A 23098-nucleotide genomic window follows, 5' to 3' on the forward strand; every position below is an offset into this window, starting at 1 on the left:
AGATGTACAAGTGTGAAGGCAAGGTGGACAAGAGTGTGCCGTCTCCTCCAGATAGCAGGGACATGATGGTCAAAGAAAGGGAGAGGGATGTGTTGAAACAGAGGGCTGATGATGAAAGAGTTAAAATAGAGGTTTGTTTGACAGAAGAGGGGAAGGGAAAGGAGGAGGAAAAATGATTGATGTGTGGGAGGAGGATATAAAAGTAGGAACAGGCGCGCGGGATTTTTGGATTTCAACAAGCAAGAAAGAGAGAGAGGAAAAGAAACGTGATCATGCGAGTGAACTGTTGAAAGACTTTCCCAATCTGAAAGCGGGAGGTTTACTGCCAAACCCAATACCAGAAAGAGAGGGAGTGACCACCACCGAGACTTCAGAGTGGACAGTAGTGGTCTTTCCGAGGGGAAGAGGTCACTCGAAGAAGGTGGTGTGCCCAGATCCCACCTACAAGAAGCCACCACCGGAGGGGGATTGGGCTCGCCACCCATGCTGTGGCACCATTTGCGCGGTGAGGAGCGCCCCATCAAGGAAGCCAACGGACAAAGAACGCTTTGGCCCGGCTCCCCAGTATTAAGAAGAGAAGCTGGATATAATAGTTCTGTCAAGTTTGGGAAACCGTTGTATGATTGGGACCATGTTTATCCTACAGAAGTTGTCACTGATACACCTTTGCTGAATATGAATATATCTGTTAATGGTTTAAATGAGTCTACCGTTTCAATTTCCGCGCCACATTCGGGACTGCCTAAGAACAAGGCAGGCTTACCCTTACGCTTCAGGCCGCGCCACGGGACAGAGACGGCATTGGTCGCCCTGTATGATGACCTGCTGAGGGAGGCCGACAGGGGCAAAACGTCTCTGCTGGTCCTCCTCGATATTTCGGCGGCCTTTGATACCGTCGACCACGGTATCCTCCTGGGGAGGCTCTCCGAGTTGGGAATCGGTGGCCTGGCGTTAGCCTGGCTCCGTTCCTTCTTGGAGGACCGCCCCCAGAGAGTTCAGCTTGGGGAGAGTGTCTCGGCCCCGTGGAACTCCAACTGTGGGGTTCCACAGGGGTCGATTATCTCCCCAATGCTATTTAACATCTATATGAGGCCGCTAGCGGGGGTCATCAGGGGGTGTGGAGCGCTGTGTCATCAGTATGCTGATGACACCCAGCTCTACATCTCCTTTTTACCAACTGCAGGTGATGCCGTCCTGTCCCTTCAGCGCTGCCTGGGGACTGTACTGGAATGGATGCAGGAAAATGGCCTGCGGCTGAACCCGGACAAGACGGAAGTCCTGAGGGTGGAAGTCCTGAGGGTGGAAGTCCTGAGGGTGGCCCCCCCCGTGGTTGGTGGCTTGGTTGGCTCTCTCTCGTTTGGGGAGGCCACCCTGGCTCCGGTGAGTGGGGTCCGCAGCTTGGGCATACATTTGGACCCGACGCTCACCATGGAAACACAGGTGGCGTCGGTTGTCCGCTCCGCCTTTTTCCACCTTTGGCGGATTGCCCGGCTGCGGCCCTATCTTGACTCGGGGGCGCTCACCACCTTAGTACACGCGCTCGTAATCTCAAGATTAGATCACTGCAACGCGCTCTACGTGGGGCTACCTTTGAGGCTGATACGGAAACTCCAGATGGTGCAGAATGCAGCAGCCAGACTCCTTACCGGAGGGAGAAAATTCCATCACATTTCTCCTATCCTGGCTAGACTGCATTGGCTGCCCATTCGTTTCCGTATTGACTTCAAAGTTTTAATGCTCACTTATAAGGCCCTAAACGGTTTGGGACCTCGATACTTGGCGGAACGCCTTCACCCACCAAGTTCTACCCGGACCACCTGCGCGACCCAAGAGGTGAGGCTGAGGAGCCTGACGCCGAGGGAGGCCCGGAGGGAGAAGACACGAAACCGGGCCTTCTCGGCGGTGGCTCCTCGCCTTTGGAACAATCTCCCTCCTGAGATTCGCGCGGCCCCTACGCTGGGTACATTCAAAACTCAACTAAAAACATGGCTCTATGCCAAGGCCTTCCCTCCTGCCAGCACCTAATCTAACTTAATTTATTTTTCTCTTCTTTATCTATTTATTATTTGCAATTATTTATGATTTTTGTCATTTTCTGTTAATTGATTTTATTTTATTTTATTATAATTGTATATATGTTCCTGTTAGCCGCTCAGAGTGGTATAGATTTACCAGATGAGCGGGATATAAATCAAATAAATAAATAAATAAATAAATTTCTTCTACAGGCAAGGACTCGTTCTTCTATACAATGGAGAATTTTATCCTTAGTAATATTTACTATCAATTTATCCAGAAGAAATGTTAAACTGACTGAACTCAAGCAAGCATTTTCTGATATGTGATGTCTTCAGCCTTATCCAAACTGTGGAGGTAAGCTATCACGTGTGAGACAGCCTTCTACGTATCTTTATCCATCCCACCCTCACCTCTGCAACACACCTATCACAACTCCTCTCTATGGACACAGTACACAATATTGGAACTTTTTCCTCTATACATCTTTTGTGTCCTGAAACATAAGCAAAGCATACAAATTATACTTTCAAGGGCTTAATCACATTTCACTCTTTGATGGTGTGAGCCCAAGACCTTACTCTCTAACAGTTAATTTAATACCATCATGATCTCATACTTACCCAACCTTGGCATAACAGCTCCCAAAAATTGTTCATCTTCTTGGAAGTGATTTTCTTGAAGAGATTCAAGCAATTTCTGCAAAATGTCCTGAGGCACTTTACAGCCGGTTCCTTTAAGTTCTGTGAATCGAGTTAGTCGAAAGCTCTTGTCAAGTTCGTAACTTTCTGGATTAAAGGACTCCCGAACAGACATGATGCTAACTCAGTATGTAGCAGGAGCTCTTCCTCTTCCTTATGCAGTGCAATGGTTCGTTTTCTTGGTAATTAGCCTAGTTTAAAGGAGAGGGGTATAAGATTGTAATATGTTATCAAATAAATACAAAGTCATGACAACACAACAGTTCTGTACTACTTCTACAGTATCTCCCACTTCTATATAAAAATCTGAACTGTCACTATGTGCTGCACAAATGAACAGATGAAAGCCACATTTTCCAAATATTCCTGGTCTGCACAGTTCAAAACAGGCAATACTCATTTCTGCATAGAAATTCCACCCCCTTCTAAGAAAGACATTTTCCTCCCCACCCATCTCCCTTTTTGTTTTGTGACCTATCTTTTTAGATTATAAACATGAAGAAAAGGATGGTTGTGTTTTTTACTGATTTGAAAGTCATTCTGAAAGAAATAAAGACACAGGTTTGGTTTCATTTCACAAGATTCCATTGTACATTGTAGTATGAAAATTCAGTGAAGATTTAAATCTCAGTGTTTGCTCCTCAGTGTGACTGTGGACTGTGTATAATATTTAAAATATTGTATTATATGTAGTTTATAAATGTAAGTTCTTCAGACTGAAGTAAAGAGCTAACATCCAAACTTAAGGCCTATTCACATGGGGCTAAATCCAATGTTAGCCTCAGCTAGAGCAGTCTTATGATTCACAGGATTTTAAAGACAACAGCTTATTAAAGTTCTATTGATTTAAATGGGTCTCCTCTTGTTGGAGCAAACACTGGATTTAGTATTCTTCTGACTTCACAGACTCATGTGACTTACCACAACTGAACACAATTTTCAGAATGCCATCACTAACCTGAAGATAGTTTTAGACTGATGTGCCGAAAAAGAAAATGGGCTGAATTCTATACATAACAATGAAATTACTGTGGTCTCCCCAAAAGTGCTAGAAAGTTATGTATTTTAAGTTCTTTCTAGAGCTACACCCTTTTAAAAGAATGGATAGACAAACATTTATTACAGTGAATAAAATCAGAAATTACCTTATGAAACTGTTCTGCCAATATATGGAACCAATTAAATGCTGTCTTGGAGGGTTGAAGAGGCAAGAAGTAGGTCTATTGGAAGGATATTACAACAACCTGGTGCCACCCCCCAAAAAACAGTTTCCTAGCAAAGTCCTTTCTCAAGTGCACTCTAATCTTACTTATTCTCAATGACAGGACCTCTGTAAATCTTCTAGCACCATCCTGGTTCTTAGTATATGGACACAATTTTACAGAAGAATGCTCTCCTTCAGATAACTTTCAAGGCTGTTGGTGGGGTGAGATGTACTGTAGTTAAATCTAAAATTTAGATCTATATAGTAATCAGTACAATTTACATAGAACTGGAAGTTGCTCAGATTTTCTAGTGCCCACTAACATCGAGGCAGGTGCATTCTGCAGAAACTCCCAGTGTTGTGACTGGAGTGTTAACTGAGACTAGAGTGTAACTGTAGTGTAACTGGGACTTGGGATATACAGGTTCAAATCCCTAATTAGCCATGAAAGTCACTGGGTGACCCTGAAGTAGACATAATTTCAGCCCAACTTACCTCACAAGGTAGTTGTGAGGATAAAATGGATGGGAGATTAATTTTTTGGAGAAAAGGTGGGACCAACGCATAACAAAAAACTGTGAGTACAATATTATTCTAAGTTTATAACCAGAAACCATGGATAGTAGTGAACCCAACATACAAGGAAACAAGACAAACGCCATAAGGCCCATCCCCTTTAATGTTAAATATAGGGCTGCAGTAAACTGCAGATAACTGAAACTGCAGATACCAATCCCATGGATATAAGTGTTCCACTGTATACAGGAGGAGCAGATCACATATAAGAGCCTCGTGGCGCAGTGGTTAAAACGCTGTACTGCAGCTAAAACTGTGCTCACGACCTGGGGTTCAAATCCCAGGTAGCCGGCTCAAGGTTGACTCAGCCTTCCATCCTTCCGAGGTCGGTAAAATGAGTACCCAGCTTGCTGGGGGGGCAATGTGTAGCCTTTATAATTACAATTGTAAACCGCCCGGAGAGTGCTTGTAGCGCTATGGGGCGGTATATAAGTCCAATAAATAAATAAAAATAAAATAAATAAATTTGTTCCCATGTTACAATTCCTCATGTGAAATTGTGGAAAGAACAACTCATTGAATGTTGGAATCAACTCCCATCTGTTAATTTGAACAAAAACCAACTTTAGTAAGTTAAAACTTTCTAATACATTTCACCGATATGTAATGCTGCCCAACTGCACAATCTTGTGTATACTTCGCTGGATCTTACTGCTTCCACAAAAACATGCTGTCTTTTCTCATTCCTGATGTTCCTGTGCACCCTTAAAGCCTTTGTTGGGAGACTGGAAAACTTGCTGGAGCCAATTTGGGGGTGATCACAAAGAGCTATACAAAGCAAATATATAAATGATGCTGTAAGGGAAGAAAATAAAAGTCCCAAATTCACTGGTGTGGAATACAGCAGACTATCATTAGATACTGTCCACCGAGATTAATGTGGCATATTTCCAGATAAATCAGTACTGAAATTCATTAGGCATCCTTCAGTCTCGAAAGACTATGGTAACATGCTCTGTATGGAGGACTTGGAACAGTGTCTAGTGTGGCTGAGAAGGACAATTCGAGAGTGACAATCCCTTCCACATTGAAGACAAATACAATCTGTCTCCTGTCCAGCTCCCTGATTTTGCTGCTTCTGTGACTTCCTCTTTGCCTTGGCCTGCAGGACACGGGTCTCTTCCAATTGGGAGAGGACGTGATGCAACGCCTGCCTCCAGGCTGAACGCTCAGGTGTCAGGGTTTCCCATCTGTTGAGGTCCATTCCTAAGGCCTTCAGTACAGTCTGAATAGTGTATACAGTTAAAATGTATCAGGAAGAAATCACCCTGGCACTATTTAAAATCATCTGACTTCCTCAAAAATTCTGCCAGATAGAAAATTGCAGTTGGAAATAGAGGGAGAGTGTCTACTCACACCACTGGTAGTACAACCCTATACAATCACTGAGTCAAGGACAAAAAACACTTAACTTCCATAGTCATTTTCAGCATATTTAATGGGAGATCAGTTTTAAATCCTGCCACCAATCAGAAACTAAACTTTAAAAGTTTCCCTTTTCCATTCCTGAAAGGTGTATAAATCGTCACAGCAAAATTTAGGTCAAGTAGTAAACCATCCACTTCTATAAGAACCATTTACTTTATAGACATACAAAGAAAACCCCCCCCCATCACACCTGATGGGGAGAAAGGAAATAAACAAATAACTAAAGGATACACAATTCAGAATCTTGGCTGAACTTTCAGTATAGGAAATATGTCTTTTCTCTCCGTGTGGTTTAACAAACAATAAAAAGCAGCAGAAAGACCCTGGCAATTTCAACGAGCAACTGCAGGGCTTGCAAAACTGTACTTCTTCCACTACTTTGGAATTACTTTCTGTGATTTTATTTCACGACAGAGATTTAAATAAACCTGCAGCTTTGCCTAGTTTTTCTTCTTTGCAAAAAGACTCCACCGGCCGCACAGCCTTCTTTAGTCCAAAAATCGGAACGGAACACACACTGATTTATTAGAACCAAAGTATGAAAGTACGAAGCCGCCGCGGGAGCACCGACATTTCAGGTAGGCCGATATGCCTAGCACTGAAGTCGGCAGGCTGAGCCACGTGGGGGGAAAAAGACAAAAACTACCCGAAATCTAGGAAGCACAAGAGGGCATCCCTGCCCTGGAGCGCCCAGGCGAGCACGGCGGGAAGCCGTAGCCCTGGGACACCTTAAATTTCCAAGCTGCCAGCCTTTAAAGGCAAAGCAAGGCCTTTCAGCCGCAGCTCCAGCGGCCGGGCTCTCCGCCTCCTGCAAACAGCTCGCGTTCCCGCCTTCTTTCACCAACCAAACCTACTCGCGGCTGACGTCGTCTTCCCTCTCTCCCAAATATAAACCGTGCGGAACAGGCCCCCCCCCTCGCGCTTCTCCCCCCCCACACACACACACACTCCTCGGGCCCCCAAAATATGCATCCGCCGAGCAAAAGAGGAGAGCAGGTGTGCCGCGTATGTGCTTTTGAACGTCTGAGCAAGCGTGGCTTTAACCCTTCGTGGCGACGCCGCCGCCGAGGGAAACTTAAAGGCAACGACGGAGGAGGAGGAGGAGGAGGATGCAACGGGACCCTTTCGAGGAAGCCGATGGAACGTTCCCGGGAACCGCCGCGCGCCGCGCTTGGCAAAGAAGGGTTCTTGGGCTTTTTTTGGGGGGGAGGAGGAGGAAGCCCGGATTCCGCGCAGGATTCCTTCCACACGGCGGCGGGAAGAGACGGGAGAAAGCACGCACTCGCGGGCCCCCTTCCCCATCCCTTCTCAGCGGTAGCAAAAAAAAATGTCGGCGGGTGAAAAAATTAACCCCTTCCCCGCTGGGCGCGGGCAGTTTTTTTTTAAAACCGCTCTTTTGGGCCACCGCGGCCCGAAGGCATCCTTCTTGCTCTGCGCTCCCCTCCTTTACAGGCGCGTCCATTAAACAGGCAGACGGACATTTTAGCTCTACCACCTAGCCGCTCGGCTACGGGCCCGAAGGAGGGGGCGCGTTCCCCTTTAAGTCTCCCTCTCCCCCCCCTCGCCCAGAGCTTCCCTCCTTACCGTTTCCCTTGCTCCTCGCCCGCCCGCGAACGGGACTCCCCTCCTCCTCCTCCTTTTCCTAAGCCCAAGTCAGTCAGCCAGCCAGTCCCACAATGCACCGGGCGTCTGGCCGGCCCGGCTCTGTCTCCCCCAGCGTCGCCTCAACGGGGGGGGGGGGAAAAGAGAGAAGAGCCGCCGCCCGGCGATGAGAGGGTTAATCCGCCCCCCCCACCTCTTCCCTCTTTCAGCGGCCACTCCCGCCCCGCCCGCAAGGGAACCTCTAAAGGAGGGAGGGGAGAAACGGGTAACGGCCGATACCTGCCTTTAAGGGGAGGGCGCTGCGTGGCCCGCGTGCGCACTGGAGAAAGAGCTTCGGCGGTTGCCATGCCCTTAAAGAAAGAGGCACGTGGAGCTCAGGTTTAAGGCAGGAGGAGGCGGAGAGAGGGAGGGAAAGCGGCCGCTCCATCGAACTCTTTCGAAGGGGAGCGTCGCAGAAATGCCCGAAGACGTTTGTGAGAGAGAGGTGGGAGGCTTGTAACCCCTCCTTTCCCCCCAGCCCAGTCGGGCTTTGGGGTCTGCCTGGAAGTCTCTCTCCTTCCGGAAAGAAATGTTTATTAAAGGCTGTTCAGATCAAAAGTTCCTCTGAAAACGTGAAGGATGTCTCTGACAAGAGTACTGTTGGGTGGAGGTGCAGACACCTCTGAAGATGCTGCCTGTCTGACAAGTAATAATAATAAGGAATAGTCATCGGGGCTTTGGGAACAATAATAAAGAAATTTCACCCAGTTACTATAAGCAGTTGCAGATCTCAGAAGTCACACCGTCAGAGCTACAAAAACCGGCAATATTAGGAATAGCATACATACTGAGCTGATATTTAATAGATACCTAGGTTTTTTGTTAAAACTTCTATTTGCTATAAAAGCAGTCAATGTTTTTATAATTTTGCCTGCCTGGGTTTTTTTATAATCATCATTTGAGGAAAGAATCTCAAGAGACAACGCTTATATTGGTGTAAGGCTCATAAAGGGTGAGCCTACCTCAGTAACCTTATGGTGATCCAGGAGAGCCTCTGGTTCAGGATGTAGTTTTAGAAGAGACAGCTGTGTTAAAGGCTGCTAGAATATCAGGCCAAAAAAAAAAAACCAAATAAAAAATAAAGGCAGATGCATTGTGGCACGTTAAAGACTAAATGCTAGATTTTAATGTGAGCTTTTGTGGACAAGTTTACTTGTCTGAGGACATTTTTGACACTTTTTTTCTTTTTTTTTTTTTCCTTTTGTGTTTTGCCTGCCTGGTTCAGGATGGTTTACAAATGTATCCAGCCCCATGCTTTGTTTTCTGCAACATGTTATCATGTATCTGTAACTAATATGTATAGAAAGGAATAAAGAAGTTGCTTTACCACAAAATTGATGGATAATTGAATAGCTGTCAGGATCGCGACTAACCTCTACCAATCTAAGGTGAAGGCTGCTAGTTGATCTTACTTCCCTGTCTGGATAAGCAAAGCTTCCAATCAGCAGGTGGAACTTTTCCGGATAGTTTGTGATCTTTCCGGAACTGGTCATGGCCTCCCTCTGGCATCTCACCTGACCAATTTGCAGCCTTTTAAAAATCAAAAGTGGAGGCCATCCACCAGGATCTTACCCCCTATTTGGAAACAGTAGATCGAGCTGAGACATCCTGCGCTCCGTCTTCCCAATGAGACTTAACCACTTTCAGCCTGTGATGTCAGATATGGTGGACAGAGTGCTTGACCGCTGTTGTGCCACCACCTTCTCCCTTGCCCAGCCTGGCTAATCAAAGCAGCCAGGCCTATAACATCTGAATGGGCTACAGCAATAATTAGTGGGTCTCTCCAGGAGGGCAAAGTTCCCCTTGCCCTCAAGGAGACACTCATTAGGCCTATTGGAAAGAAACCGAGCTTGGTGGCAGACAATATTGGTAATTATAGGCCCGTCGCCAATGTTTCTTTCCTTAGCAAGGTAGCTGAGAGGGTGGTAGCCAATCAGCTACAGGCTCTTCTGGATGAAACCAATGCCCTGGATGCATTCCAGTCGGGCGTCAGGCCACGCCATGGCACGGAAACAGCATTGGTCACCCTGCTTGATGACCTGCTGAGGGAGGCCGACGGGCAAAATGTCTCTGCTGGGCCTTCTCGATATCTCAGCCGCCTTTGATACCATCGGCCACAGTATCTTCCTGGGGAGGCTCTCCAAGTTGGGAATCAGTGGCCTGGCTTTGGCCTGGCTCCATTCCTTCTTGGTAGACCATCCCCAGAGAGTGCAGATTGGAGAGAGTTTCTTGGCCCCATGGAGTCTCAATGCTGTTTAACATCTATATGAGGCTGCTGGGAGGGGTTATCAGAGGGTGTGGGGCTTCGTGTCATCAGTATGCAGATGATACTCAGCTCTACATCTTTTTTCCAACAACAGTGGATGCTGTCTCGTCCATTGAACGCTGCCTGGGGGCTGTTCAGCTATGGATGCAGGAGAACGGATTGAGGCTGAATCTGGGCAAGATGGAGGTCCTTTGGGTGGGTGCCCCAGACATCAGTGGTCTGGGAAAGTCCCTCTCTTTTGGGGGGGTGACTCTTACCACCAAGAGTGAGGTTTGCAGCTTGGGTGTACATCTGGACCCAGTGCTCACCATGGAGACCCCAGGTGTCATCAGTGGTCTGTTCCACACATTTCCACCTTCGGCAGATACCCAGCTGCATCCCTAACTTGATGTGGGGGTGCTTACCAGTTTGGTCCATGCGCTCGTAGTCTAAAGATTAGATTACTGTAATGCACTCTACATGGGGCTGCCTTTGAGATTGACACAAAAACTTCAGATGGTACAAAATGCCACGGCCAGACTTCTAACTGGGGTGAAGAGGCACCAACATATTTTCCCCATGCTGGCCGCCTTGCATTGGTTGCCCAGTCATTTCCGCATTGATTTCAAAATTCTTATGATTACTTATAAAGCCCTAAATGATTTAGGACCTCAATATCTGGCAGAGCACCTTCTCCCACCCAGTTCTGCCAGAGAGACTTGTTCTAGCCAGGCCGGACAATTGAGAGGCCTAACGCCGAGGGAGGCCCGGAAGGAAAGGAACCGGGCCTTCTCGGCAGTGGCCCCTCACTTCTGGAACAACTTGCCAGTAGAGATCCGCCTGGCTCTCTCTGGATATCTTAAGAAGTAAAGTTAAGACATGTTATTTAGGCAGGATTTCCCTCCTGCTGTATTTTAATATTTACATTTTTACATCTTGGATTTTTGCATGTTATTGGTTCTATTGTTTTTAAATTTTGTAATGCTGCCCAGAGTAGACTTATCTGTCTAGATGGGTGGGGTATAAATCTAATAAATAAATAATAAATAAAATAAATAAATACATTTAAATCATGTTTTCCTCAGCAGTAAACAGTACATCAGAAATGTAAAATAACTATGGGACAATAAATAGAAACAGTGCATAATAAAGCCAAGGTTTATAAAGCCATTTGTAAAGAGAAAAATAGCAGCCAGTAGTTTTTTAAATATATAGGCACAAAAAACTCCTAAGTTTGGAATCAGCTGTTGTGATCTAAGAAGCATATGCATGGCTGCAACCCTTGTGAGAATGATGCAGCAGCTTCCATAGTTAGAGCTCCATATACTGTACACATAAATGTGGAACAGGATAAAAGCCACTAGGTCGTAAAGCCTAAGGAAAACCATTTACAAAATAGGTGTATTAGGAGCTAATATCTTTTTTAATTTTTTTTAAAGGCCTGGGGAAATAAAAGCATGTTTAATGGTGCCAAAAAGACTTTCCTCTGCTAATTGGCATAGAATTTGACTTAATCCAGTGCTTATTTGATGGACCAGACAGTGACAAGCATGGTGACTCATGTCAATGTAATTAATATTGGGTAAGAAGGATGTGCAGCATTCTCCTTTGGGTATTGAAACTTTAAATCACACACCCATACTTCTAAAATATGGTATAGCGTTACATCAGCCAATGCTAGTTTCCAACACAGAGCAGTCAAATAATGGGATGACTGAAGCTCTGAGGTTGCGGCACTTGTAAATCCGTTCTTTCAGAGTTTGGAGATAAGGCTGCTTGATTGGTTACAGCTGTAGAACAGCTCCAGGCAGTCAATCTGGCTTGTGAATTACTGCTTCTACCAGAGGTGACTGCAAACAGGACAGGAAGCTGCAATTAAGGAGGGAAGGAAGGTGCGAGAGAGTGGCGGGTGGTTTCATCAGAAAATGGAGGGATGGAGGGGTGTGTGTATGAGAGAGACAGACTCAAAACTGAAAAAAAGGAACAGGCAAACAGGATGGAAAGCTTGAATTAAGGGGGGAAGGGTGGCTTCATCAGGCTTGTTTAAATGTATGTAGAAAATGGAGGCTGGGTAGGTGGGTGTATGAGAGAGAGAGAGACTCAAAACTACAGTGGAACCTTTACTTACGAACGCCCCCTACTTATGAACATTTCAACTTACAAACAGCACCGTTGGCAAAATTTTGCTTCTGCTTACAAACAGAGCTCCAACGTACGAACAGAAAAAGGCAGGGGAAAAGGGTGAGAAATTTAAATTTGCTAACCATTGGTGGCAAAGAGGCTGCTTTTTTGTAGCTCTTTCTCCCCAACAGTTAGGAAAAGGGAGGCTCAGCCTCCCGGGCTTCCGATGCCGCCGCAATCGCCACCTTTGGAGACCTCCCAGGGCTTCCCCACCGCCATGGGAGACCTCCCAGGGGCCCCCTGCTGCCGCGATCGGTGCCTTCAGAGGATTCCCAGGGCTTCCCCACCTCCATTGGAGACCTCCTGGGGGGTCCCCCACCACCACGGCTGGTGCTTTTGGAGGCCTCCCAGGGCTTCCCCACCCCAACACAAGCTTTCCTGGGGTAGACCGGGCCTACCAGGGCCTACTCTAGTGTAATTTAATATGCTAAGCAAAGGATTTCAGCCACAAATTTTTAAATAGCTACAGTAATTTGCAGCCTGTTTTTCAGCACAGTTCCAAGTGCATGGCTTAGGACCAGCATATCTGTAGAAACTACTGCCTCCTCACTGAGACCATTTTTCAAGGTTTTCTCATTGTGAGGGTCAGGTCAGGGGTGGGGGAGAGGTAGCAGTGGGGAGAGGGCTTTCTCAATGGTGACATCCATTTTTGGTGTTTTTTTCCTTCTGGGAGGTTTGATAGCTATTGTGTTATCTGTCAATAGATCACTTTTTCCTACCCTATTTCCCCGAAAATAAGCCCTACCCTGAAAATAAGCCCCAGTTAAGTGAAACCCCACCCTCCACCCTTGTGTAGCAACCAGAAGATGACATGACTGCATTTGAATAAATATAGATTGTTGTACATGAAAAAAAAAAAAGCATTCCCTGAAAATAAGCCCTATTGTGTTTTTTGGAGCCAAAATTAATATAAGACCCTCTCTTATTTTTGGGGAAACATGGTAGGCTTTTAACTGTACTATTTTATTGCCAAATTCATTATTAATTGAAAAGTATGGTAGTAAGTTATTGTATTCTGCTTTGCTTTTTTTATACAGTATTAGCAACCTAATGTATCTAAGAATTGCATTTAAAAAATCCTGTGCACTGATATCACTGGGAGTCACTAGATAGTTAATAATGTGAACAGCAACCTGTGAACCAGGTATTTGCACATGTACTAGCCAGGAAATTACATCTTTGTAGTTGCAAATATTACTGTTGCCACCCTGCACCTTTTATATATGTTGACCTGGTTTAGATGGACTGCTGTTTCCTACTGATTGCCATGGTTTGGAACAATGCCTTTCAGTAGACAGAACTGTTATTGAATTAGAAAAAAGCAGGGAGAAATATGGTAAAGATTTAAATACTTCAGTTTGCCCTTTACTGTTGAAACTGGTCATTAACTATATTTGATTATTCAAAAAACCTTCTGGTTTATGAATGTGGGATATTGTGCTTCTGCACCATGATTTAAAAAATCCAGGAAATGGCCTTATATTGCTGCACAATATTTTGCCTGCATTGTCAGCAGGAAAAAAAAGATGCTACGCTTTACATAGCAAAGGGCAGCCTGAATGTTGACAACACCAATGGCAGCAAGTCAAGATGGTCTACAGGATACCCTCCTCTACTCGCTACCATTCACACTAGTGGAAAAACAGCCCTGACAATTGCTTTGTGTTTGGGTGAGAAGTAGTTAGCCAATGAAAAAAGGAGTCAGCTTCTGAGATTTACCACCAGCATGCTGATAACACCCAACTCTCTGTTTTTTAAAGATCTTCCAGGAGGTCCTTCTCTCAGGTTCTCAGAGCCCAGTGTGTGGTCATGTGGGCCCCCTCCACCATGAAATATGTCCTTTAATTTTGCCTTCAGGTCTCATTTAATCCAGACTCAGCCTTTTTTAGAAATTGGAAATGACCAGTCTGCCACTTCCTATTTCTGACAAGTCAGGGTGCATGTGTTGCATTTAAATGGCAAATGGTTATCTCAGGGTTTCTGGGATAAGTGAAAAATTGAGAGGCTGTGTTGCAAGCTACCAAACATCCATGGGTGAGGGTGGGAACCAAGGTTTTTTACACCCTCAGTTGGATGGTTGTCTGTTATAAAGCATATTCAAAGAATTGGAAACTGTGTGTTTCTGGAGAATACTCATAAGCAGATAACCATTCATCTTTCTTTCGCTTATCCATCTATGACTTTTTCTCAGTAATCATGTTACTTGAAACATCCTTAGAAGTGCTGTGCGTCAAGAATTTATGAGATCCTCTTTAGTGATCTGACAATCATGATAGTGGGTATATACTATTCCTTAAAAGTGACCATTTGCAGGCTTGTGAGTACATTGATATTCTCAACATTGAATCTTTCTGACATGCCTAGAAGGTGGATAACATTGCCCTGTAGGTGGAAAAGCAAAAAATTTTCAACCTTCTGCACTAACAGACCTCATCAAAAGGAATTGTGTTAGTTCAGTTTTCTGAATTGAGAACTCATTTGTTCAAGGAAAAGGCTTAACTTCTTGATTTGATGTTCATTCACGAATACTGTTGTTTTAAACTGAATATTTAAATCAAAGAAACAGAAAACACACAATGACCATAAGGTTATCTGAGTGAGTGAGCTTCTGAATATTATTAGCTATTTTTTAAAATTTTCCTTTTAAATATTTTCCAGGCTGGAGTTAAAAAAGATTGGCCAGGAAGGAGTTAAATGCTTTCTTTCCCCTTGAATGCCATGACAGGATTAAAAGTGACTGACTTGTAGCATCTGCCTTGTATTGCTGCCTGGCTGACTCCAGGCTCATTCTGATTGGTCAGAATGCCATGCTATGCAAATAGTTCAGCCAATTAGAATGTTTGCAAGTTATAAAAAAGCAAGTAATTTCAGAGCTTTTCAGGTTTCAAAAGCACTCATTTAAAAGTTTGAATTAGAGTTATGAATGGCTCAATTTCTGTGAAAGAAAAACGTGGAGTTTTTTCCCTCCAGGTAAGCAAATTTTGTCTTATTAATGTATTTCATCTAATGTATTTCATCATTTGGTTCTGCTCAGGGTAAAAACAGTGTTACATTAAAAAAAAGATAACTCAAAAACCCATTGCCTAAATGTCCACAAATTTGGCACAGTGCAAGACCAGACATTCTGCTACATCCATGCCAAATTTGGTGCTATTCTGAGACCCAGTGTCATAGTTACAATTTTTTATTTGGGGTATCCCTATTTTTTATTTGGTTTATGGAATGCTTTCTGCTACGAAGAGCACAATATATGTGTGCAACCATAATTAAGAGTTGCCCTCCCCTGCTTTGGTATTTTACTTTGTGGCTTATATGAAGAGTCTGTACCCTTGACTGCAAGCTGAAAAACTTAACTAGTATTGGTTCATTGAAAAGGGGGATTTGTTCAAAAACCTTTAAATCCGATACCTTAGTGATGAATCTAATTTGACTTTTCTCTCCTGAAAACATTAGTCTGTACAGATTTCTGTAACAGTATATCTTCTTCTTTTGAAGTTGACCAAAAGGCTCCCTTTCTACCCGAGTGTTACTGTTCTGCCCTTTGTTTGGAAGAAAGGCACTTGGTTGTTTCAGCTGAGCCTTCCAATATGTGATATGTGGTGACTGAGCTCTCTTGAGGATACAAGTCCAGCATCAGCTTCCTGAATTTCCATCTCAGGTAGCAAGGAAGGAACAGAACTAAAGCAGGCATCAGATTGCAGTGACTGGCAGCCATTAAAACATCTGCCTGGCTCTGTGTTGTGCTTTCTTATATAACCATGCACAACTGTGTGCAAATTGTTCCGTATATAAACAGTGTTTCTGTGAATTGAAACCACCTGCTTCAAATGGTACTCTAGCAAGCTGTCTTTCTCAGTTTTCTTTGTGGCAAAACAAAAGAAATCCCACATTAACTTGATCAGAATATTGAGAAATATATTTAAAAATAAACATAAAACAAGCATCCCTCTTACTTGGGGGTGTAAAATTTCCTTTTAGTTTTGCCAAGGGGTACCTACAAAATTGTTAATTTAAAAAAAATCAGATGAATAAAACTGTTATGTAAGTTTTGGGTGTTGCTGTCTGGTTTATGTTTGGATGGCCATCTTTCCAGAATGCTTCAGTAATTAATTTCCTGTGAGATGTGGGGAGAATGGACATTTGATCTCTCTATAGTTCTGATTCTGTGAACATGTACAAGAAATATTTTAAAAGGGTACAAGCACAGTGGTCATGGCACCGAAAAAACTGACCAGTTTTTGAAGTAAATAAATTGACAGCAACATTCACATGTGCTGAAATGATAAGGATTAAAGTGATACATGATTGGTACATTTTAAAACAACCATGCCAGTGAGGTAGGAAAATATCAAATAAATGTTACTCATGTGTCAGGTGAATGGAAATGTATAAAACAATTTAAATAACAGCAGAATCAATATAACGGGGGTTCTTTTGGCATATGTAATTGAACTCTTAGTCTGGTATAAACTGTTTTGGGGGCCTGTAGAGCAGAAAAGTAGTGAGCAAATGCTTGAATTAAGAAAAAATAAATAAATTTAATTGCCAGGTTTTTTTGATTCAAGGACACCATATTTCTGAGTGCATCTACTCCAAGCCAAGATAGGTGCCATGTGCTTCACTTAAAGGCAATGGAAGGTTTAGTGACTAACTGGTATCCTTACATGTATAGAAATGGAGAAAGTCAACTGACTCCTCATCCTCTGAGGTGATATTACTACCACACCACAAACAGATTTTTTGCTGTCTCCACCTTGGAACTTTAAGTACACATCCTGACATTTCAAAATCTAGTCGGGATGACTTTTTTGCCCACCTCTGACCCAGCTCTGCAATATCCAGCTTGATGAAGAGTCTTGCGAGACTTAAAAGCTTACCCGTTTATGAGATATTTTGTATGTGTGTATGATGTGCTGTTAAGTCAATCGTAATTTCTGGCAACCATAGTACCAGTGCAAACCTCTTGTACATTTTCATGGCCAAGTAGGGATTTTAACCCAGGTCTTCAGAGTCCTAGTCCAGCACTCAATACTACATTGTCTCTTGTAATGACATTATGAGTGCCAGTGCTCTTTCATTTAAAATAAATTGAAATGAGCATTGCTGCTTCTGAAACTTATGTTTCATCAGTGGCAAATGTGCAGTAGTTTTGTTCTGTACTTTTCCACTTCCTTATTATCAGAGGCACACAACATCAAATTATCTAAAATCAAGAAGTTTATTTTAGTGGGGAGCTTCAGCAACCTACAGCCACCCCTTTTCTAGCCAAATGCCTCCAACCTCTCTTCATTGGCCTACAGGTCTGTGGGGGTGACACATCACTTTGGGGGCCAATCCTGAGGCCGTGTTCTGATCATAGGGGCCCCCGGTGTCTATGAACTCCTCCTATAGGCCCACGGTGGCCTCACCAACCCCCTAAAGCCCCGCCTACCCAGGAGGAGGGCCTAAGTAAATTCTTGACCCTTTGTCCCACCTCACAGGGGCAGCGCACCTGTCAAAAATGATTGTGATGAATGCTAGGTAGTATTACTACTCATGGTTGTCCTAGCTTCACAATTCAGGCATTGACAAAAAGTTATGATAGCTCAGGAGTTTAGGTATTTGGCTGCAGAGCCCAAGGTTGTGTGTGTGTGTTTAGTCGTTTAGTCGTGTCCGACTCTTCGTGACCCCATGGACCAGAGCACGCCAGGCCCTCCTGTCTTCTACTGCCTCCCGGAGTTGTGTCAGGTTCATGTTGGTTGCTTCGCAGACACTGTCCAGCCATCTCATCCTCGGTCGTCCCCTTCTCCTCTTGCCATCACACTTTCCCAACATCAGGGTCTTTTCCAGGGAGTCTTTTCTTCTCATTAGATGGCCAAAGTACTGGAGCCTCAGCTTCAGGATCTGTCCTTCCAGTGAGCACTCAGGGTTGATTTCCTTTAGAACTGATAGGTTCTAAAGGTTCACAATTCAGGCATTGACAAAAAGTTATGATAGCTCAGGAGTTTAGGTATTTGGCTGCAGAGCCCAAGGTTGAGAGTTCCATTTCCCACTGGCTTAACTCTATGAGTCCCTTCCAGCTATGCAGTTCAAAAATGATGATAACAAACAAGAAAAAGCATGCAATTTCCCACCAGTGTTTGTGAAGCAATATGCAATGTTGGTCTTTCCCATATACTGGCTCGTGAACGTGTGCTAGGAGTTCATCCTAGGAAGAAATAAACCAGAGCCTTTGTACAGAATCCAAGGCCATTGTCACTGGGGTGCCAATTGTAGAAATCCCCCCCCCTTTCTCTCCTTCTAGCCAGACCTCTTGCTGAGGTGGCATAACTTACTGATGGACAGGTGCTGGGTAGTTTTTTCTTTGCCAGCGTCCATCAAGTGGAATACTTTTCTGGCATGTCCAGAAAAAAGTGGCCTTGGCAAAGCCCCTCTCAAAGTAATTACTATTCAAAGCAGTGCTGCACTAAAGAACAAGACTTTTGTAGTTGCTGGAGGGCTCAGTCATGAAGATACAGTAGAAACATCTGAAACAGAAGCAGATACTAATAAAGCACACTCCAGTTCACACCATGCTAGAGCAGTAGTAATGCAAACTTGATACATTACACACTATTTTTTTTTCACTGGTGATGACTGTAATTTCTATCAGGCTAGGCATAGCAAGAAAACAAGGTTTTCCTTTAGTGCCATTTTCTCTCTCAAACCCATTGGATAACCAAATGGCATCTGCAGAGTCTACAACATGCCAAAGGCAGACACTACGAACAAGGGATGTTCCACAATATCTGATCAGCTGCCATGATAAGAAACATGTAGACCAGATAGGCGGGGTATAGAATGAATGAATGAATGAATGAATGAATGAATGAATGAATGAATGAATGAATGAATAAATAAATAAATAAATAAATAAATAAATAAATAAATAAATAAATAAATAAATAAATACAATTAAACACATCTGTTTAGAAGGGGGGGGTTCTTGTCTTACTAAGTGCTTACTTTATCAGCCAATAATGTGGCAACAGAAACACTCCAGACTGTTATCCTTCTCTGAGTCTTGAGAAGCCTCATGATTACAACCCCAACTTGGGAAGGACAGGTACCTAGTACCTGCCTTTGGTTTTCAGTGGACAAGGGGGTCTTACTACCCTTTCAAAGTTGGAATGTACAATTTACTATGAGCAAGAATTCCCAAGTTGTCTTATTTAGCAACTGGTCAGTTTGACTGTCTCTATGATTTTCTTCCATCATCAATCCCATTTTCCTTATGGGGTTTTGTTTCCCTTAGACTTCATCTCCCCACAAGCCTTAATTGTTCTTGTACCCTGTTTCCCCGAAAATAAGACAGGGTCTTATATTAATCTTTACTCCAAAAAACACATTAGGGCTTATTTTCAGGGGGTGTTTTATTTTTTTTTCATGTACAACAATCTATATTTATTCAAACACAGTCATGTCATCTTCTTCTGGTTGCAGCACAGTGGTGGAGGGTGGGATTTCACTTAACTGGGGCTTATTTTCAAGGTAGGGCTTATATTACGAGCATCCTGAAAAATCATGCGAGGGATTATTATCAGGTTAGGTCTTAATTTAGTGGAAACAGGGTACAGTGGTGCCCCGCTTGACGATTACCCCGCTCCACGACGAATCCGTTTTACGATGAGGTTTTTGTGATCACTATTGTGATCGCAAAACAATGTTTAAATGGGGAAAATTCGCTTTATGATGATTGGTTCCCTGCTTCGAGAACCGATTCTTCGCTAAACAATGATTTTAAAACAGCTGATTGGCAGCTCTCAAAATGGCTGCCCGCTGTGCAAAATGGCTCCCCGGTGTGTTTAGGACGGATTCCTTGCTTAACAGGCACCGGAAAATGGCCGCCCTATGGAGGATCTTCGCTGCACGATGAGGTATTTCGCCTATTGGAACACACTGAACCGGTTTTCAATGCATTTCAATGGGTTTTTTTTACTTTCGCTTGATAACGATTGCGTTCTACACCATTTTTGCTGGAATGAATTATCATCATCAAGCGATGCACCATGGTATATGTCTCCATGCCAGTAGTAATACTATCTCTAACTGAGGGCACGCTCTGGTCACAGGCCCCCACATCTATGAACCCCTCCTATAGGCCCATGGCGGCCTTAACAACCCCCTACGTCCCCCTAATGCCCCGTCCATCCAAGAAGAGGGCCCAGGTCAATTCTTTACCCTTTGCCCCACCTCACAGGGGTGGCACACCTGTCAAAAGTGATTTTGATGAACGCTAGGTAGTATTACTACTCATGCTTAACATATATATAAATAAATATAATGATGAACTGAGTGAAATTAATCTGGGTGTTTAATTACTATTTTACTTTATGTGTAGTGTTCTATGGCTTATGCTGTTGTGCCACCACCTGAGTAATATGTAAAACTTGTATCTGCACTATACCATGTCAGACAGCAGGTAAGAGCCACCCAAATTAATTTTCTACTCCTACCAAGTGTATAACAACAACAACTGAAATGATTAAGAGGCAAGTAAAAGCTATGAAAAAATTGAGTGCACCTGGTCTAGATGAGCTGCACGGATTCTGGCTAAAGCATCTAACAAGCCTCCATCAATGTATAGCAGTGCAATTTAACCACTCACTTCAAAATTCTACAACTGAAGTCTGGATGATAACAGGCTGCACATTTCTGATAATAAAAGACCATCAAAAGGACAATGAACCCAGTAATTATCGACCAATTACATGCCTTCCAACAATGTTCAAGCTCCTCACAGGAGTACTTGCAAGATCAATACATAATTACTTAACTGAAAACTCCCTATATCCAATTGAACAGAAAAAGAACTTTAAAAAGTCAAGAGGCACAAAAGATCACCTACTTATTGATAAAATTATACTGAAGAATGCAAAAAGATGAAAAACAAAGCTTAACATGGCCTGGATAGAGTATAAAAAGGCATTGGACTCATTGCCACACAGATGTATTAACGCCCACCTAAACAGTGTTTGGGATTAGTAAAAGCATTCAGAAGTTTGTAAAAAAATTTTAAATGGAAAATTGTCTTAATGGCCCATGGTGAAGAAATTGGGGAAGTTAGCATCCAAAGAGGAATATTTCAGGGGGGTTCTTTGTCACCGCTGTTGTTTAACATCTCACTCATTGTCATGTCAATAATTTTAAATAAAACTGGATTGGACCACCATATTTCACAACAAGCTGGAAAAATCAATCTCTTATACATGGATGGCCTAAAATTATATGCAAAAAGTTCCAGAGAGACAGAATCACTGCTACACACAGTGCAAATATTTAGTGAAGATATCCAAATGAAATTTGGAATTGACAAACTGTGGCAAGATCCAAAAACTAGATAGAATAGAGTTTTAAAAATGGCAATATTATAAAATCACTTTCAAGTTATGAAAATTATAAATATCTTAGAATACTAGAAACAGATAACATTGTGCACCCAAAAGTTAAAGAACTGACAGAAAGGGAATATATCAAAAGACTGCGGAAAATCTTAACATCAAAATTAAATGGTGGAAATACAATCAAAGCCGTAAACACATGTGCATTTCCAGTAATTAAATACCCAGCTGAAATAATAGATTGCACTCAAAATGAATTAGAACTGAATCGAAAAACACAGAAACTAATGAACATGCATCACACACTACATCCAAACAGTGATGTGGATTATATTTACCATGAAAAATCTGAGGCCATGTATTACTGCAAATACAGCAGGCAGAGGAGGAAAAAAAAGCCTAAATGATTATATCAGTACAAGCAGAGAACAATTACTGAAAGCAGTGAAAATGGAGAACATTTTGAAGATAACAGAAACAAAGGCTAAATATAAGAAACAACAATTTGAAAATAAATTAAGCAGCTGGAAAAAATAAATCATTACATGGACAACACCTGAGAAATTTTGATGGAAAGCATGATCATAATTCAACATGGGCATGGCTAAATCCAGGGACCCTTAAGAAAGAAACCAAAGGCTTGATTTTTGCTGCACAAGAACAAGCACTGCAAAGCAATCTGATGAAAGCTAAGATCCAAGGAATTAATGCTAACAGCAAATATTGATTCTGCCAAAAAAAGAGATGAAACTGTGTCACACCTCATCTGTGAATGTCCAAAGACTGCACAAACAGATTGCAAAGTTAGACATGATAGAGTGGCAAAATTCGTGCACTGGTCATTATGCAAACAATATAACTTGCCAGCCTCCAAAAACCCATGGGAACATCAGGTAGAGAAGGTGTCAGAAAATGAAGAAGTCAAGATCTTGTGGGATTTCCGGATCCAAACTGATAAGACACCATGAACATAACACACAAGACATAGTTGTAATAGAACAAAGAAATGTCTGAGTCATTGACATTGCAATTCCAGAGTTGAAAATAAAGAATTGGAAAAACTAACAAAGTACAGAGACCTGGCAATCGAAACATCTCACCTCTGGAAGAAACACACTTCAGTGGTCCCCGCTGTCTTTGGGGCTTTGGGAAGAATATCAAGAAACTTCACCCAGTACTATAAGCAGTTGCAGATCTCAGAAATGACACCATCAGAGCTACAAAAAATGGCAATATTAGGAACAGCATACATACTGCACCAATATTTAACATATACTTAGCTTTTTGGTTAAAACTTGTATCTGTTATATAATACCAGTCAATGTTTTTTAATAATGTGGTTGATGTTTTTGGCGGTGGCAGCAGCAGCAGCAGCAGCAGCAGTAGTAGTGTTTGTCAAGTCCAACTTATGGTGACTAGAGATGGGCATAAACTGCCAGTTCAGTGGTTTGTGCCAGTTTGTCCTTCAGATGAACAGGTGTTTGGCGCTTCCCAGCTCTGCCTCCTCTAGCAGGCACCAACTAAGAGGCAGTGCCTGGAGGAGGCGTGAAACTGGCTTGCTGCCTCTGACTGAGCACCCACTGGAGGAAACAGGGCTGCAAAGCACCACCAAACACCTGTTAATTTGAAGGACAAACTGGCATGAACTGCCAAACATGCAGTTTGGGCCCATCTGTAATGGTGAACATTTTGAAGGTTTTCTAGGTAGAGAATACTTAGTTTATCAGTCCCTTATTTTGGATCAGTC

The 23098-nt window shown here is 43.1% G+C and overlaps 2 protein-coding genes across 12 annotated transcripts in view; one reads left to right on the top strand and one right to left on the bottom strand.

The window, feature by feature from the left end:
- Positions 1–7649, bottom strand: part of SEPHS1 (selenophosphate synthetase 1) — a 59981-nt gene extending 52332 nt beyond the window's left edge. For 2 of the 4 annotated variants that reach the window (XM_078394267.1, XM_020809687.3), the window contains exons 1-2: positions 7510–7649; positions 2640–2908 (exon numbers count right to left, since the gene is read on the bottom strand). In XM_078394267.1, coding sequence (XP_078250393.1) covers positions 2640–2832 — 193 coding nt within the window. In that variant the 5' untranslated portion in view covers positions 2833–2908; positions 7510–7649. Of the gene's footprint in view, positions 1–2639; positions 2909–3862; positions 4707–7509 lie in introns of those variants that run through there. The other 2 variants (XM_073000758.2, XM_078394268.1) reach the window with 2 other exon arrangements.
- Positions 7650–9814: 2165 nt separating this feature from the next.
- LOC110087787 (uncharacterized) overlaps positions 9815–23098 on the top strand; it is a 28621-nt gene continuing 15337 nt past the window's right edge. For 3 of the 8 annotated variants that reach the window (XR_013545654.1, XR_012087477.2, XR_013545651.1), the window contains exon 1: positions 10150–14962. The gene's annotated coding sequence lies outside the window, so the exon portion shown is untranslated. Of the gene's footprint in view, positions 14963–23098 lie in introns of all 8 variants that reach the window. The other 5 variants (XR_012087476.2, XR_013545652.1, XR_013545653.1 and 2 more) reach the window with 3 other exon arrangements.

This window comes from Pogona vitticeps, chromosome 5, assembly GCF_051106095.1.
Source record: "Pogona vitticeps strain Pit_001003342236 chromosome 5, PviZW2.1, whole genome shotgun sequence".
Taxonomy (NCBI): domain Eukaryota; kingdom Metazoa; phylum Chordata; class Lepidosauria; order Squamata; family Agamidae; genus Pogona; species Pogona vitticeps.